This window comes from Sorex araneus, chromosome 10 (genome assembly GCF_027595985.1).
Source record: "Sorex araneus isolate mSorAra2 chromosome 10, mSorAra2.pri, whole genome shotgun sequence".
Classification (NCBI taxonomy): Eukaryota; Metazoa; Chordata; class Mammalia; order Eulipotyphla; family Soricidae; genus Sorex; species Sorex araneus.
This window is the reverse complement of record NC_073311.1, coordinates 8,752,980-8,770,760: the sequence shown is the minus strand read 5'-3', so window position 1 is coordinate 8,770,760 and position 17,781 is coordinate 8,752,980. Positions and strand designations below refer to the sequence as shown.

Here is a 17,781-nt window from a genome sequence, read left to right as displayed (position 1 = left end):
GTCCAAATCCAGCATATTAGCTGTTCACTCATTTCCCTTATTAGCTGTAAGTACACATGGGCATACCTCAGGCCAGAGCCAGGGCCCTGCCTGCACATCTGCTATGGGAGAGAGAAATCATCCTGAAAACACCTTAAAATTCCAGGGTTGTGATTCCTCAATCACCTTTACTGTCTTTCATGGCTTGACCACACGAATAAAGTAGGAACATCAAGCTTCCTTTGATCTTCCTCCAAGTAACTCTTTTTTTCTTTCTGCTCCTTGTCTTACATGTGCAATTTGTATGTTCTCCTGAGCAATTCCATGAGCAGTCCCTGAACACAGAGCAAGGAATTAGCCCTGAGCATAGCTGGATGTGGCCAGCTCCACCCCCCCACACACACCATGCCACACTCCCCTCAAATCTACTGTTTATCTTTTTCTTATGCGGACATATTTTCAAGATTATAATGTGTGTGAATGATATATGCATATACTTTTCTGGTTTGGGAGCCATACTCAGATGTGTTCAGGGTTTACTCCTAACTCTGTGCCTAGGGATAACATCTGACAGTGCTCAGGTGACAATACCCAGTGCCAGAGATGAAACCAGGGCTGGCTGCATGCAAGGTAACCTCATAATTCACTGTACTATCACTCCAGCCCAATGCTTATAACTTCAAGGGATATTTTGCAGTTTCAAAGGGAAGATTCCTGCATATCATAGCATTTTCAGAATTAATTATGAAGTTACTCGTTAGATAAGTTATAACTATATAATTAAATGAACCCATGTTTAACACATTTAAACTTCTAAATTAAATAACCTAACAATATCACTTCAACTTGCCTCTAGATAGTTTATAAATTTAATCTCTATTAATGAAAACTGTGACAACCCTCAGTTGTAGAACTAATATGTTTTTGAAACTTTTTAAGAAAATGAAAATTTTCAGGTATCTTCCCTGTTCCCTAAAACTAGCAAACCTCTTCTGAGGATGTCTTCACTATACTCAACCTAATTGTCAACCCTACCTCTCATAACTATAAATTGATTCTTTCTTTTTCTTTCTCATCTGACTTAAAAGTTCAAAACCAAGGAGAAACTTGTAGTTCAGTAGTAGAGCACTTGCCTTGCATATATTAGGCCGTGGGTTCAATTCCCAGCACTGCCAAGAAAAAAAAATTTTTTCAAAACTTTTTTGAACTCCAAATAGTTCTAATGTCTGTACCAAACTAAGATTTCAAATGGAAAATTTATGAATGTGAATCTATAAAAAGATAAATTCTCCTTTTTACCTCCAAATATTCCTTTGAACTCAAAAAACTTTCACTGGTGACCTGGGAAATAACCAACAGACAGGAATGCTTGGCGTTTAGGAGCCCTGGGTTCAATTCCTCACACCTGGTCCTTGAGCAGCACTCACACAGGCCCCAAACACCATGCTAGGTGTAGCTGCCAAGCACTGCCCAGATTGGCTCCTGAAACAAAAATCAAAATAACAACACAAAGCTTCACCTCTCATGAGGGTAGAGTCAGTCATGTGTAAAATAGGTGGTTTTCTCATACTGTATCCCTGTCTGCTATGAGGACTAACCAGAAAGAAATGCAGCTCTCCGTCTCTGTGCTGATAGACACTGGTACCTTTTACTGGGTCTGTGCACTGCCAAGAAAACGTGTGCTCCGGAAAGCAAAGCATACTCAACATCTACAGGGCAGAGGAGAAAACATGATCTGGATTGATCCCCGGAGTCCATATGTCAGACCTCAGAATTGTAGGTAGCACCTATTAAAAAGCTTACTTTCACTCTCACTCTACAGGCTGCCATAAGATCCTGGATATTAATCTGCTGAGAAAGAATAAAGAATGTGTTTCTTTTTTATTTATTTTATTCTTTAATTAGTGAATCACCATGAGAGTACAGATACAGATTCACACATTTTCGAGCTTGTTTTTCCCTCATACAATGTTCGCAAACACATCCCTCCACCAGTGCCCATTCTCCACCACCAATAAACCCAGTATCCCTTCCCACCCCCCAAAAGAATGTGTTTCTTAAGAAGCATATCTGGGGTCAGAAAAATGGTTAAACAGGCTGGAGCATATGCAGAAAACCTGGGTTAGAGCCCCAGCATCATATGAAGGGACCCCCCAAATGCAGAACCAGGAGTAGCACCTGAGCATTACTGAGTGTGGCCCCTAGAAAACAGACACAGCAATTCACCTGGACAAATGACCTCCATTTGTCCTCTGCCATGTCAGCACCGTGCCAGAATGATCTACATAGTAGAAAGCTGGGTCATGAAAATGACACTAGCTCCCTATGGTCTAGGGAACCATAGAATGTCCATGGAGTGTTAGTCCTAAAAGGAAGAAAACATAGATGATAACACAAAACCATATTCACTCCTCAACTGTTTGGCATTTATTGAATGGTGTAGTTGCTGGGATTTCAGAGATTAAAAGGTCTGATCCCAGTCTTAAAAGACTCTGGGTCAAGTGAAGAGATAAGTGGGCAAATAAAACCTAAAAATGCTGAAATTAAACCATGTGTTAGAATTGTGAAAATAAGAGAAGTTCCTCACTTTGACAGGATCAGGCAGGGAAAGGGTTGGTGAAAATATTGGGGAAGGGATCCTGAGGCACAGTATGTACAAAGTACCTACAAAGACATGGGTATAAGCACAGGAAGAGAGCACAAGCACAGAAGGACGCGAAGACTAGATGGACAGGAGGAATGGGACTTACAAAGAGCCTGCACGCTCAGCAAGAATGGAAAATTTTGCTCTATAGGTAGTAGAGAGGTATTGAAAGACACTAAATGGATGACCTTTAAATCTTCAAAAAGCCACTTCAGCTGCAATTTGGAGGCTATTAACTTGTGAGGAAATGACATTAGTTGGAAGTCTATATAGTAACCCATACTAGTAATGGTGAGGCTCTACTCAGAGGCTGGCTAAGTTTGATTTCATCATTATCAAAAGAAAAAAAAGTAAAGAACCTCCCTGGATATTAAGACACAGGCAGACATATAGATACATATAGATCATCTAACAATAATATATGTATAGAAAGTTCTGGACATGAGAAGATTCAGAATGCCTGTTCAAATAAAAGGCCAGGGATATAGTTCAGTGAAAGAACGTCTGCCAGACCTGTGTGAGGTCCTGAGTTTATTCCCTAACACTATATACAAGCATGTGCATACCACACAAAAAGAGAGAGGGAGAGAGAAATGGTGTAATAGAATTATCCAAAGACTATAATTAAAACCTGAATTTACTGACATTATAGAAGAAAGATGGGATTTACATAATATATATGTCTCTTGCCTGCATGCCTGGCTGTCTTCCCCGGGGCCCCTAGGAGGGGATGGGCTCCAAGCTTCCCTCCCCGCCCCGAGCAGAGCTCCCGGCGGCCGAAGAACACCGGAACCTAGCTACAGCCATGCTTAAGGCCCCTCTCCACACGTTCAGACAGGCCTCATGCATGAAGGTACCAGCAGAAGAACCCAGGTGTGTGTAATCCCATCAATGGCCAACATCCAGAGACTTAAAAGTAAGCTCCCAGAAGCGCAGGGCCGGCCGTGAAGCGGCCGTGCGATATCTTGCTTCTCCCTCTGGGAGAAACTGGCAAGTTTCTGAGAGTTTCCTGCCCACATGGAACAGCCTTGCAAGCTTCCCATGGTGTATTCATATGCTAAATCCAGTAACAATCTGGAGCTCATTCCCCTGACCCTGAAAGAGCCTCCAGTGCGACATCGTTGGGAGGGCCGAGTTGAGAGAGACTTCTAAGATCTCAAGGAAAGGACGAATGAGAGGTTACTGAGCCCACTCAAGAAATCAACGATTAACGGGATTTCGTGATTTGTGATTCATATGTCTCGGGTTTTATTGAAAGGACTCAGCAATTGATTGAATTTGAGACAATGGAAAGCTAGGAGACGAAAACTGGTTTGAGATTTTAAACTTGGAGACTAGATAAAGAATGTTTCCCATTTATAGAAATAGAGGTCTCAAGGAGGAAGAGAAGATGATTAACTCAATAAAAATATAAAGTTTCAGGCTAGAGAGATGGTATAGCGGGAGAGTATTTGACTTGCATGTGGATGACCCAAGTTCTATCCCCAACACCATATATGGTCCCCCAAGCCTTCCAGGAGTGATTCCTGAGCACAGAGACAAAAGTAAGCCCTGAGCACTGCTGGGTGTGGCCCAAAAATAAAACAACAACAAAAGTGCAGAGATTGTGGTGGCAATGAGGCATTCTTGTCAAAGGAGTTACCAAATGAGGAAATTTAGCACTGGAGCTTAAGAAAAGATAGAGACTAGAGAAAGAATTTGAGAAGTTGTATATCTAGAAGATCTTATTCTAGAAGCATTGGATGTGAAGGAGAAGAAAGAAAAGTGATTAATAGGGGCTAGTAAGGGGGGTTATTTGGTGGGGTGTATTTGGGACCACACACAGAATTGCTCAGGGACTATTCCTGGCTCTGTGCTCAGAAATGACCCCTGGATGTGTCCAAGATACCATATGGGGTACCAGGGCTCAAACTTGAGTCAGCTGTGTGCAAGGCACGTACCTTCTCCCCTATACTATCTCTACGGTTCCAAGAGTCAGAGTTAGGATAGAACCATGGATATTTCTATATTTGGATCTGGAGGCAGACGGAGGCAAAGAAACTGATAGGGACTGAAAAAGTTAAAAACTAAGAATAAAGTCTCATCAAACATGAGAGCAATTTCTGAAAGAAAGAAATTATTCCCAAAGCACATTGCTGCAGATGGTTAGAGCAGATGAGGCCATAGATTCCAGCATTCAGGAAGTCATCTGTGAGAGTCGTTTTAGTAACGGGGAAAAGGAGAAGTCACACTTTCAGCAGTCTTGGAATCAATACAATCTAGGAAGAGGTCAGGAAGGTAGGAACATGAGTTGAAAAGTCGGAAAAAGCAAGATTTGTGTGATTCCAAAGCCAGAGGGAGTGAAAAGGGAGTGATCATATCCAAAAATACCAACAGGAGTTTGTATTGAAATGGAAAGAAGGGTACATCCTCTGAAGCAGAAAGAAAGAGGAAAAAGAACAGGGACTGAAACAGTAAAAATGTTTAAGGAACTCGTCAGATGGTTGAATATTTTCAGTCTTACAGCACATAAAGAGTCACCTTGGTAAGGGTTAAATATTTGAGACAGTGCCTGTGGGGTATCAAATAATGTGCCAGTATTACACAGCAAAAGAATCTGGACCCCATAGAGAATAATCTGGATAAATCTTAACTTCTTTATGCCTTCTTCAACAGCTTAGAACACTCATAGAGTTCATTAGGTATTATCAAGGAGCACAGGTCTTTTTTTTTCTGCTTTTTGGGTCACACCTGGCGATGCACAGGAGTTACTCCTTGCTCTGCACTCAGGAATCACCCCTGGCGGTGCTCAGGGGACCCTATGGGATGCTGGGAATTGAACCCAGGTCGGCCTCGTGCAAAGCAAATGCCCTACACGCTGTGCTATCACTCAAGCCCCAAGGAGCACAGGTCTTAGAGTAAAAAAAAAACACATAATGTTTAAGACTCTTGATTCTCACAGTAGTGGAATGTCACCAGGATCAAGTGGTACATGGAAAGAAGAGGTGGTAGTCAAAGGCTTCAGACTACTTCCCTCGTTTTCTCATGATGCTTGGCAGTGATCCAGCCCTATTGTGGATGCAGTACTGAGGGGGGACACGAGGTACTGCAGATTAAAACTTCATGAAAATCATGCACTCCAGCTTTCTGGGTTATTTCTTTAGACCCAGTATTAGACTTTTACATAGGCAAGTTTTGAAGTAAAAAGTGTTGCATGCAGAGAACAAAGATTATTAAATCTCTCTCTGTTGTTAAATCTATTCTGTTGTAAGAAACAGAAGGACTCTTCCTCTCCCTCTCTCTCGCTCCCTCTCTTCCTCCCTCTCTCTCCCTCTCCCCCACCTCTCTCTTGTGCAGGGCAAGTAAATCAAAATGATTTCTGCTTGAAGAGAGTTTTGGTGTATATGGTACAATGGGGTATCAGTTTGAGGGCCAGAAAATCCTTTTCTGGAGTAAGTTCTAGTACAGCAGAAACCCTAGTACAGACAGAGTTCATTCATAGGTCTGGAGGGCACCAGTTCCCAATGCTGAGGGACAGGCCCCCAGGTGGGAGACAGTCCTTTTGTGAATGGATTGGGGATGGGAAAAGGACAAACATATACCTAGTAGCTCAGATGAGAAGCAGAGAAAGGAGTGACTAGGAAGTGACAGAGTTGTCCGGAGACCCAGTGGGAATTAACGGGTTCAAGAGACCACATTTAGGAGTAGGACAAATGTAGAGTTGAAAGGAATCCATCCAGGGATGGAGAAATAGTACAGTGAATGAGGCTCTTTCCTTGTATGTGTCCAGCCCTAGGTTGATTCCCAGCACCACATATGGTTCTCCAAGCCAGGAATGATCCCTGAGCATTCAGCAAGGTCTGGCCCCCAAACTAAGAAAACTATCACACTGGAGAAGTCACACTAAGCAAAATGAGTCTGGGGGAGAAAACTATATACCAGATGATCTTATTTATAGATGATATAGCAAGAAACAGACTAGAAGATATAATGGCCAATGGTAATCAACCCATGAAGTCTAACCAAAGAACTGAGGTAACCGGAGAATGAGGGTTGGTGAGACACTCCAGCAGTCAGTGGTGGAGAGATTTGGGCATTGTGGTAGTGAATGTGGTGTGGTATATGGGGAATATTGTCTGCCATGGAGGCAGGGGGAGGGTGGGAGAGGGGGGGTATACCCAGGATATCGGTGGTGGGGAATGTGCACTGGTGGAGGGATGGTTGTTTGATCATTGTGAGATTGTAACCCAAACATGAAAGCTTGTAACTATCTCATGGTGATTCAATAAAATTTTTAAAAAGAAAAGAAAAGAATGTGGTGTGGTAATATTGTACCCAAATTTACACTTGTGGATTTATGTTACCTCAAGAAAGAAATGAATAAAGAAGGGTCAAAATCAACTTATGTGGTCACTTACATGTCTAGAAATGTGAGGTTCTGAGTTTGGTCCTGGTACCACCTGGTTCTTTTGGCACCTCAAAACTGCTTAGGGAGGCCTTTATAAATTAAAAGATCCACCATGCCTGCCAAGAGCTAGATTATGGTCCATTAACTGCATCCCTTCACCACGCCAGGAGGTGGTTGCGTCCTCAAAGTCGAAGGTTAGATTGTGAAAAGCTTAGGCTCCTGGTACAAATGATTCAAGTGGGAAAGTAAACAAAACAAAACATTTCACCAGTGAGCCAAGACCTCTCTTCCTGGGTAGGCAGGAGATGAATTGCTTACACTGGCCCTGCCCCACCCCAAGTTTCTCAGCTGTTGCTTAGCACTGACTTCAGGACCAGAAATCTGGTAACCTGACCCCAAGGTCATCTTCTTCCTGCAGTTCCCACAACTGTCCCCCATGTAAGGACAGCTCAGCAGAGTGAAGGGGGCAGGGGAGGATGAGGAAGGTCTATGACTGAAATGTGGCAAGTATTGGAAGATTCCTTTATCTTATTCAGTTGTGTTGAAACGATTTGCTGGAAGAACCAGATAGTACCTCCTGCCGTTTCCATGAGCTTCTGCTCAGTCACAGTCTGTGGCAGCAGTGCCCATCCTCGAGGGCCTGCTTCAGCCTAACATCACTCTGTTTCCGGTTTGCTCCTCTAGTGTCTTTAGCCTCCAGCACGGTGGGCCTCGCAGGGCAGGTGGTTCACACAGAAACCACAGAGGTGGTGCTGACGGCGGACCCCGTCACAGGATTCGGGATCCAGCTGCAAGGCAGTGTGTTTGCCACGGAGACGCTCTCTTCTCCACCTCTGATTTCCTATATCGAAGCTGACAGCCCAGCAGAGAGGTGAGATGGTCTCTTTCACTGCATCTTTTTCTGTTCTGCCTTGCTCAGGCTGGCTATCTTTGAATGGCCAATAAATTATTGAATAGCACTCAATGTAGAAAATGCAAGACGTAATGAACTCTGTTCTGACAATAAAATTTTATATTCTTGATCAGGCCTGAGGAGAATAGCAAGCGTGGATGCCTGGAGCTAGCAGATTTTAGTCTATCCAGGACTGGAGGCTGTACTAATGAAAAGGAGGAAAAAAAAAACTCACTAAAAAAAAACTGAAGTTCAAACTTTAATAATTTTTCTGCCATCAGAGAATGTATATTCATCATGGTTTGATCTGATTGGTTCAGATCAGATTATAACAGTACTCTGTTGTTGAATTATTGATTAGCTGTCTGCTCTGCACCTCCCTTGCTCACATTTGTAGCCATGACAGGCAAGAGACCACGCATGGCTGTTGCCCGTGGTATCGAATCGCAAGACCAAACACTTTTGCTGTTTTGAAAGGATCAGACTAGGGAGTTTGGGAAACTTCAGACTGAAAATAATTTACACTCTTTCTCCAACCTCTGCCATGTGTTTCTAAATTTAGATGTGGAGTGCTACAGATTGGAGACAGGGTAATGGCCATTAACGGAATTCCAACTGAAGACAGCACCTTTGAGGAAGCCAATCAGCTCCTCCGGGACTCGTCCATCACGAGCAAGGTCACTCTAGAAATCGAGTTTGATGTTGCAGGTATGATCATATCATCTCAAGTCAGCAGCACAGTCAGGAGCGGGCTACATGTGAATTATTGGGATCATATGGCAGCGAGGAAGCTGTCTTATATATATTACACACACACACACAAGTTGAACTTGTTCTTTTTTAGAAGGTGTCATTTTGAATTGAGCATTGTTTTTGTATTATTCATTAAAACATCACTCAGAAGAACAAATGAAAATAAATGTGACAAAATGAATAAGTAATTGCTGCTATAAAGGGTGATAAAAAGAAATCATGCAGTTATTCCATGCAGTTCTCCCAGACTTTTTCATATTTGTTCGAGAACCTATATTCTTCAGTCACAGGGACAAAAGCTTCTCTTTGACCCTCGATCCTACAAAGACTCCATGAAAGATCTGTAGGGAACAGTCAAGTCTCTGGATGTTGACCATTGATGGGATTACACGGCACCAAGGGCAGTTTCTGGGTGTGACTCTCTAGATACTGGAAAATGGAGGATCTGGGTGGAAGAGGCCCAGTCCCAGTCCCTGCAGCCTTGGAGATCTCGGCCCCAGGTCCTGCACACCTGGGTTCCTCCACGGGCTCCCCCGTGTGTGAGGCTCATCCAAATGTGTGGAGAGTGGCCCTGAGTATGGCCATGGCTGGGTTCCAGAGGTCCTTAACTGTCAAGGCTCTGCTTGGGGCAGGGAGAGAAATGCAACCCATCCCCTCCCAGGGGCCCCGTGAAGACAGCCAAGCTCAGGGGCAAGAGACTCTGTGTCCCTCTCTTCCGGGAACTTGGTTTTATAGTCTCTGGATGTTGGTCGTTGATGGGATTACACAGCGCCGCCAGGGGCAGTTTCTGGGTGTGACTGCCTCTAGTGTAGTCTCTAGTATTGAAGAGAAATGGTACCAGATACTTGTTTAAAACAATTCTGAACATGCCATAGCCATTACACTGAACCCCGAGCCAGGCTGTTTCATTCGGGGCACCCTGGAGTGGAGGATGGGGGGGTGAGGCCCCTCCCTGCCCCAGGGACCCAGTCCTAGCAGCTGAACTCAACCACCACCACCACGCTCACAGCCGCTCTTCACACGTTTGGGCCGAGCCTCACCCATTACTGAACCTATTCCTGGACATCTTGTACTTCCCGTCACCAGTATACCAAGAGTAGCACACCCCATTTTATGGGGTTTAAAATTGAAGGCAACCAATCCTAGGGGGAAATATATTTATACAGATACAGATATAAGCACACAAGACTCACCTTTAACAACATGTAAGTAACCCCTTGTAGTAGGGCTTAATGCCCCTGGTAAAATAAAACAATCTTCACACACTTTCTTCTAAGGAAAGTTTTTGGATCATTGTTAGCAGTTTATTCCTAACACTGTCACTGTCATCCCATTTCTTATAGATTTGCTCGAGCGGGCACCAGTAACATCTTCATTGTGAGACTTGTTTGTTACTGTTTTTGGCATGTTGAATATGCCCCAGGTAGCTTGCCAGGCTCTGCCATGCGGGCGAGATACTCTCAGTAGCTTGCCAAGCTCTTCAGGAGGGGCGGAGGAATCGAACCCGGGTTGACCTCGTGCAAAGCAAACGCCCTACCACTGTGCTATCGCTCCAGCCATACAAAATAAATTAGTTCAGTTCTGCTTTGGGATGGGGGTTGGGATTCTGGATGGAAACATCAGAAATATGGTGGTGGGAAGGTGTAATGGTGGTGGGATTGGTATTTGAATATTAAATGTAATCAAATATTGTAAACTATTTTATAAAAATAAGATAAAATTTAGAAAAATAAATAAAATGACAATTGCAAGGAATAGTTGGAGAGATAGTATACATGTTAAGGCACTTGCCTTACACAGAATTGAGCCGGATTCAATCCTTGGCACCACATATGGTCCCCTGAGCTTTGCCAGGAGTGATCCCTGAGCACAGACCCAGGAGTAAGCCCTGAGTATAGCTGAGTATAGCTCTCCCCTCCCCCTCCCCCAAATAACAAGGAAGTCTTTCCTGAAGAGTTTTAGTAGAGACCAGGACTTGCAGTAAGGATTGAACTAGTTCACATTTAACCCAGTTACCTCCCTTTATAAAATACTGCCTCACAGACCTGGTGACCATAACCCATCAACAAAAGTTCCCTGTGACATAAAAATCACATTATCTCAACAAGTGTTTTCTGACTATTGGCAACAGTCCATTGTTCTGTAACAATGGAGATGCAGCAGCAGACAGGAAAAGGACAATAAAAGACAAAACGAAAAATCCTGTCTTCATGAAACTTGTGTAGTAGCAGTTCAGAAGATTAATATTTAGGGGCTGGAGAGATAGAATAGCAAGTAGAATGTTCACCTTTCACGTGGCTGACCCAGGTTCCGTCCCCAGCATCCCAAAAGTTATTCCTGTGAGCGCAGAGCCAGGACTAACCCCTGAGCATTTCTAGGTATGCCCCCTCACCCCCCTCAAAAAAAACCCACAGAAGTTAATGTTTAAATTCATAAATAGAAATTTATTTGGGGGACAGAGCTTTTCCAGGTAGTACTCTGGGTGAAGGTCACTCTCGGAGATATCCAGCTGGGGGTTCAGTACTCTGGCCCAGCAATGCATGCTGCTTGGGTCCTGCAATGCTGGGACCTCCAGAGCCATACCCCACTTAGGCATCGGGCTCCACGGGAGGTCAAGGATCTGACTCAGGGCATGTGCATGTGAGTAAGTGCTCTGGCCCTTTTTGTTAACTTTCCAGCTCAACAACCACACATTTAGACAGTAGTAAGTGCTCTGAGGAAAATAAAGCCAGAAGTTAGTGAATGGCTTGCTATTTTTATAGGATGACTCTCTAAGGAAGTGCTTTTGGAGCAGAGATATGAAGGTGGAAAAGCCTTTTTAAAGTCTAGAAAAACTGCATTGCAGGAAGAGAGAGAAATTTGTGTACAGACATGGGCCAGAATAAGCTTGGTGGGTTTGGAATACAGCGAAGAGCTCTGGCTAGAATGCATAAGGGATCAGGGAGTGGAAATAATGTTTTTTTAATTTGGGGGCTTCCGGCGGTCCTTGGGGCTTCACCACACAGTGCCAGAGATTGCACTGAGGACTCTGTACATGCCAGGCAGGTGCACCAGCCCATTGAGAGATTTCCCTGGCCCTGGGGATAAGATTTGAATGTAGAAATGGGCACATCTTTGGGTGGGAGGGGTTGGATGGGACAAATAATGCAGTGCCTTGGGAAAGAACAAAAGAAAATCCTTAGAGTCTTTCCCAGGTGTAATGAAGTCATTAAGCATTTGCCGAAGGCAGTGAGATAACCCACTGACTGTTGAAAAAGCACCTTCTGCAATGTTGGGGGAGGGAAAGATGGTAAAGGCAGGAAAGCAGGAGCTGGAATAACTGGACATGGAATGACAGTGGTAGACAGTGCCAGAGACCACGACAGTGGAACTTAGGATATGGCTCGAGGCAGAACCGACAGCACTTGCTTAGTGAGCAGATATGAAAGTTGAGAGAAAGGGAAGGTTGAGGGTGGCTCCGGAAGGAAGCACAAGGATGAACAACTGCTTCAATAGAGGTGTCCTCGGGAGAAGCGGGCTGGGCGTAGGAACTGGGAGATAACGAAGAGTTCTGTGTTTGATAAGACTAAGCAAATCTGCTGCCAATACTAAGAAGCCAGGACAAGCATATTCACTCCTTAATTCCAAAGACAATGCCAGAGCTGCAGTTACTTAGCGCTCAGCACTGTTATGTTCAGACCACTGAAAGAGAAAATAGAAAGGATCGGTTCCTTCAAGAAGCGTCTAGCCAATTAGACAAGAGCAAGAATAGTGGGAAGATAAGAATAGACTTGCCAAATGTGTGCGCCACTAGAATGTTGCAGAAGACGCCCGGGAGACTGCAGGCTGGGCGCTGTGCTGGAAAGCAGAACTGGGGAGGAATTAACATGGCAGTGACTGCTGAGAGCACCTCCGGGGAGAGAGTATGGGGGAAAGAGGACTGAGGAGGGACTCTGCCTAACCAGGACTAAGGGGTGAATAGGGATAGTAGCAAAGAAGATAAAGAAGACGCACAAAGAACTGGGAGGAATACCCAAAAGCCGGTACTTGGGATGCCCAAGAGTTTTAGGCAAGAATCATGACCAGGGACTGGAGCAATAGCACAGCGGGGAGGGTGTTTGCCTTGCACTCAGCTGACCCAGGTTCGATTACCAGCATCTCACATGGTCCCCCAAGCACCACCAGGAGTAATTCCTGAGTGCAGAGCCAGGAGTAACCCCTGAGCATCGCCGGGTGTGACCCCCCCCAAAAAAAAAAGCAAATATAAATAAATAAATAAAAGAATCATGACCAATGGTATAAAGACAGTCCTGGAAATTCAAGTAACAAGAGGCAGGGAATTTCCAATGAAGCTGGGAATTAGGAAGAGAAATGTTGCAGAGTTGTTTTATGGGTCAGAGGACAAAAGGCAAATGAGCTGAGAGGTAAGCATAGGTGGAGAAAGCCAGAAGCACCACGCTTGCAGTCTGCCAAGAAACTGGGCTTTAGAAGAGGGTTTGGCAGGACAATTGTAGTGAATGACTGAAAGGGACTGGGGGCTTCTGTGGGATTATTCCCTGAGAGCCTTTGTAGCATTTAGGTACAGACCTGTGTTCTGTTCCTTGTTACCTTATCCTCTAATCAGTGGTTTTCCATTTTGCCCTTGGGCACATCTGGCAATACTAAGAAATGTTGCTAGAGGAGCTGGAACGATAGTATGAAGCTGACCCAGGTTCAATTCGCAGAATCCCATATGGTCCCCCAAGCACTGCCAGGTCTAATTCCTGAGTGCAGAGCCAGGAGCAACCCCTGTGCATTGCCGGGTGTCACCCCCCCCCAAAAAAAAAAAGAAAAAGAAATGTTACTAGAGATGGACAACAAAGAGGGATTCAGAGTTCAGAGAGGGACTAAGGAGATGGCAACTGGGGATGGAGTAGAAAATAAATAAACAAACAAACAAATAAATAAATAAAAAGCAGGGCGCTGAGGGATGCTCTTTTGTTTTAAGATTGGAGAAATGAATGGGTGAAGTGGATTAGGAAATGTTGTAGGTAAGTATGTGGGGGGCCTCCAGGGGTAAAGGAGGCTCCTGCTCGCTCCACCACCGATGAGATGCACTGGGAGGTGAGACCCACAGAAGCCTACAAGAGTTCCCACAGATGTGGACCCTGAAATCCTGGCTTCCACCTAGCTTCCCAGGCTCATTGTCCATTCCCAGAAGAAAGAATTTCAGAAGACAAATAAGGAGACAAGGACATTTTACTTAGGAAATACGAGGTTGGAGAGGTATTAGTGGCGGGAGAAAGGGGTATGAGTTTCAGAGTGAAGTTGGTGCACTTTCTGGCTTCGTAAAGGGTGACACACACATTTGGGATACAGGAATGGAGAGCGCCCATAAAGGAAAAGAAAAGGGCGCACCTAGAGTAACGCATTGGGGTGATTTTCAAGGTGGAGAGGATTCCCTGGAGTAAAGAGAAACACTTGCGCATACAGAATATGCAGGTGTGGGTGACTCCAAGACAAGATGCCGAGTGGACATATATGCTTCTTCAAAGCTGGCTCTCATGAGGATGTTTTTCCAAGCTACCCAGTCCTAGAGTCCACTGCTAGGAGGTTGACAAGGATGGATTGATGAATCGCCTTTGATGGGTCCTTAATGGGCTCAGCTAGTTTTGACTTTATGAAATTCACCTGAAGTTCTCTGCCAAAGGACTTTCTACCTACCCGCCTACTTCAAAGAAGATATAATTGGTAAAATTGGACACACCACCACCCCAAAATGGGATGGGAAATTATTCAGAATATAGCTAATCTAAGACAAAGTACATCTCTTTCCATGCATTTGAAGAGAGAAAAATAAAAATAGCATTTTTTTAGCTTTGCAAGTATGAAGAAGGTATCTGGGGAGTTGAAAGAAATTAGCTCTTCTGAACCAGAGCAATAGTGCAGTGGCAGGGTACTTGCCTTGCATGAAGCTGACCCAAGTTCCATCCCTGGATCCACACATGGTTTCAAGCCCCACCAGCAATAATATGTAAGCATGGAGCCAGGAGTAAGCCCTGAGTTACCATTGGTTGTCACAGGGAGGGAGGGAGAGAGGGAGGGAGGGAGGGAGGGAGGGAGGAAGGAAGGAAGGAAGGAAGGAAGGAAGGAAGGAAGGAAGGAAGGAAGGAAGGAAGGAAGGAAGGAAGGAAGGAAGGAAGGAAGGAAGGAAGGAAGGAAGGAAAGAAGGAAGTTAACTATTCCAAGCTGGTCTACTAGAATAGTTAATAGAGAAATGAATGAGAAAACCAACCAGACATATGCGGGGAGGATTTTCATGCTGAGTAGTGAACTAAAGAAAGTCTGGAAGTTCTAAGCTTAGAGTAGTGTCAACAGGCAGTTGTATCCTTTTATGTAAGAACTAAACTGCTGAGCAATAAGACTTGAAACATCAAATTATTACATTAAACCAGAGGTTGAGATTTCCAGGGACATTTCAGTAGAAGAGCTTGAATCCCAGAGGTTCAAATTGTTGCAGGGAGAATTAATGAATTATTATGATAATAGTATCAAAATTATCATAATGATACCTCTCCAATGTTTATACTATGCCTTGTCCTCTTTCTAAGCTTTGTGTGAGCATTAGCTCACTTAACCCTTTTTTTTAACATTTTTATTAGTGAATCACCATGAGGTACACTTACAGATTTATAAACTTTCATGCTTGCATTTCAGTTATATAGTAGTCTAGTGCCCATCCCTCCACCAGTGCCCATTTTCCACTACCAATGGTCCCAGCATCCCTCCCACCATCCCTAACCCGTCCTCCCCCCACCCCGCCCCGCCTCTGTGGCAGGGCATTCCCTTTTGCTCTCTCTTTCCTTTTGGGTGTTATGGTTTGCAATAGAGTTATTACATGGCCATCATGTTTGGTCTATAGTCTACTTTCAGCCCTCATCTCCCATTTCGAATGGGCCCTCCTAGCACCCATTACTTGGTGATCCCTTCTCTATCTAAGCTGCCTTTTAACAGATGGCTTTTATGTCTCAAAAAAACTGAAGCCACTTATGATAGGGCTGGGATTCTAACCCAGCTCCAAAGATTATATTCTAGCCACTAGTCATATTGCCTGTTTCAAAGTATCTAGGTTGGAAAGGGAAGGGAATCAATTAAGGATCTGCTTAATAGCCTGGGAAGAAGAGAAGGAAATGAAGATTCTTCAGGGAAAAAAATGGGGAGAGAAGAATTACGATTTTGCTAATGGTTAAGACTTACACTCAAATTTAGAATTTTTTACAAACATAAGCAAGTCTTCAAAATTTCTGAAGTGGAAAGAGACTTCGCCCCTTTGAAACAGTGGCCTCAGGAACTTCCATCAGCATTCAGAAGCGATTATTCCCACTGTTACTGTGAGGCTTCTCTCAGTGCTGTCTGTTTCTCCACATCTGCTGTATTGGTCTCTGGCCAAGGTTTCTTGACGTTTTTTCCCTCCCCTGACTTTTGATTCCACGTGATTGGCGAAACCTTGCTAAAGCGCCCAGCCAATATCTGCCACTTATCATTTCCAGTTCCAGAGAGAAAGAATCTAACTGACCCCGCTTAGGTTTGGTGTCTTCCCCTTAGAGTCAACTATGGTCAAGCCAAATCTAGTGAAATATATCCTATGAGGATGACGTGGTAGGAGTATACGGCTTTCAAAGAAGAGGCTGTGCAGTGGGCCCAGAAAATACTTAACTGTGATCATAGAACATTAATGGTAAAGGACTATCTATACAATGAACAGAAATGCTATAGTTCTCTAGCGTGGCCCAGGGCCCAGCGCTATAGGACAGCAGATAGGGCATTTGCCTTGCTTGTATGGCCCACCCAGATTGGATCCCTGGCACCACAAATGCACCAGGAGTGATCCCTGAGCAAATGCCAGGAGTAAGTCCTAAGGACTGCCAAGTATGGCCCCAAAACAAAAAGAAAACTGAACAGCATAATCTCCTCCATAAGCAGTACCTAAGTATTTCTTATGCTAAAAATGCACTTTTATTTTACATGTATCCAAAATATTTTCATTGTTTCATCCACATGAAACATATGTATGCATATTTTAATAATGGTTGATGAAGTACTCTTAATAAGTCAAGCTCCTAGAAACATAGGAACTCAGGGTAGGGGTAGGGAGACAGCTCAAAAAGCTGAGTGCATGCTTGGCTTGCAAGAGACTCAGAACTGAACCCCAGCACCACATGGACCCATGAGCACCACTGGGAGTAACCTCTGAGCACCACACCAGCAGTAACTCCTGAACACTACTGGGTGTGATCCAATTGTTAAACACACACACTCCAAATAGGAACTATTATGCCTATTTCTTAGCATGCTTGAATAAATGACAGGGGAAAGGATCTAATGTCATTTCCCTTCTCTTAATTGCCCTGAAAATCTACCTTTTTTTTTTTTTTTGCTTTTTGGGTGGGCTGGAGCGATAGCACAGCAGCAGGGCATTTGCCTTGCATGCGGCTGGCCCAGGTTTGACCCAGGTTTGATTCCTCTGTCCCTCTCGGAGAGCCTGGCAAGCTACTGAGAGTATCTCGCCCACACGACAGAACCTGGCAAGTTACCCTTGGCATATTTGATATGCCAAAAACACACTAACAATAAGTCTCAAAATGGAGACATTACTGGTGCCCACTGGAGCAAATCGATGAGCAACGGGATGACAGTGATACAGTGCTTTTGGGGCCACACCCAGCGATGCACAGGGGTTACTCCTGGCTCATGAACTCAGGAATTATTCCTATCAGTGCTCAGGGGACCATATGGAATGCTGGGAATCAAGCCCGGGTCAGCCGTGTACAAGGCAAATGCCCTCCCCGCTGTGCTATTGCTTCAGCCCCAAATCTACCTATTTTAATTGGGTAGAAATATACTGAATAAGACCACAAAAATATACTCCTATCCTGTCATTTCTTCATCTCTTGCTCATGGCAGCCCTTACTAGTAGATGCCAGAATCTATTTGCTGAGCCCAGATCCAACATCAGAATCTTCAGTAAAATGCTGGAGTTAGTCATTATCATCCATTGAAACTGTTGGAATCAGAAAACATCTTTTTTTAGACAATCAAGAACTTAGGAACATCAAGTTCTGCAGAATTATTTCAAAACTAGTGCTGTTCAGAGTGGCATATTACAGT

The 17,781-nt window shown here is 44.1% G+C and overlaps 1 protein-coding gene across 13 annotated transcripts in view; it reads left to right on the top strand.

Annotated features, from left to right (window-relative positions):
- Nucleotides 1-17,781, top strand: part of GRIP1 (glutamate receptor interacting protein 1) — a 752,587-nt gene that overhangs the window by 650,565 nt on the left and 84,241 nt on the right. For all 13 annotated transcript variants that reach the window (XM_055118021.1, XM_055118025.1, XM_055118019.1 and 10 more), the window contains 2 exons: nucleotides 7,695-7,881; nucleotides 8,465-8,610. In XM_055118021.1, coding sequence (XP_054973996.1) covers nucleotides 7,695-7,881; nucleotides 8,465-8,610 — 333 coding nt within the window. The remainder of the gene's footprint in view (nucleotides 1-7,694; nucleotides 7,882-8,464; nucleotides 8,611-17,781) is intronic.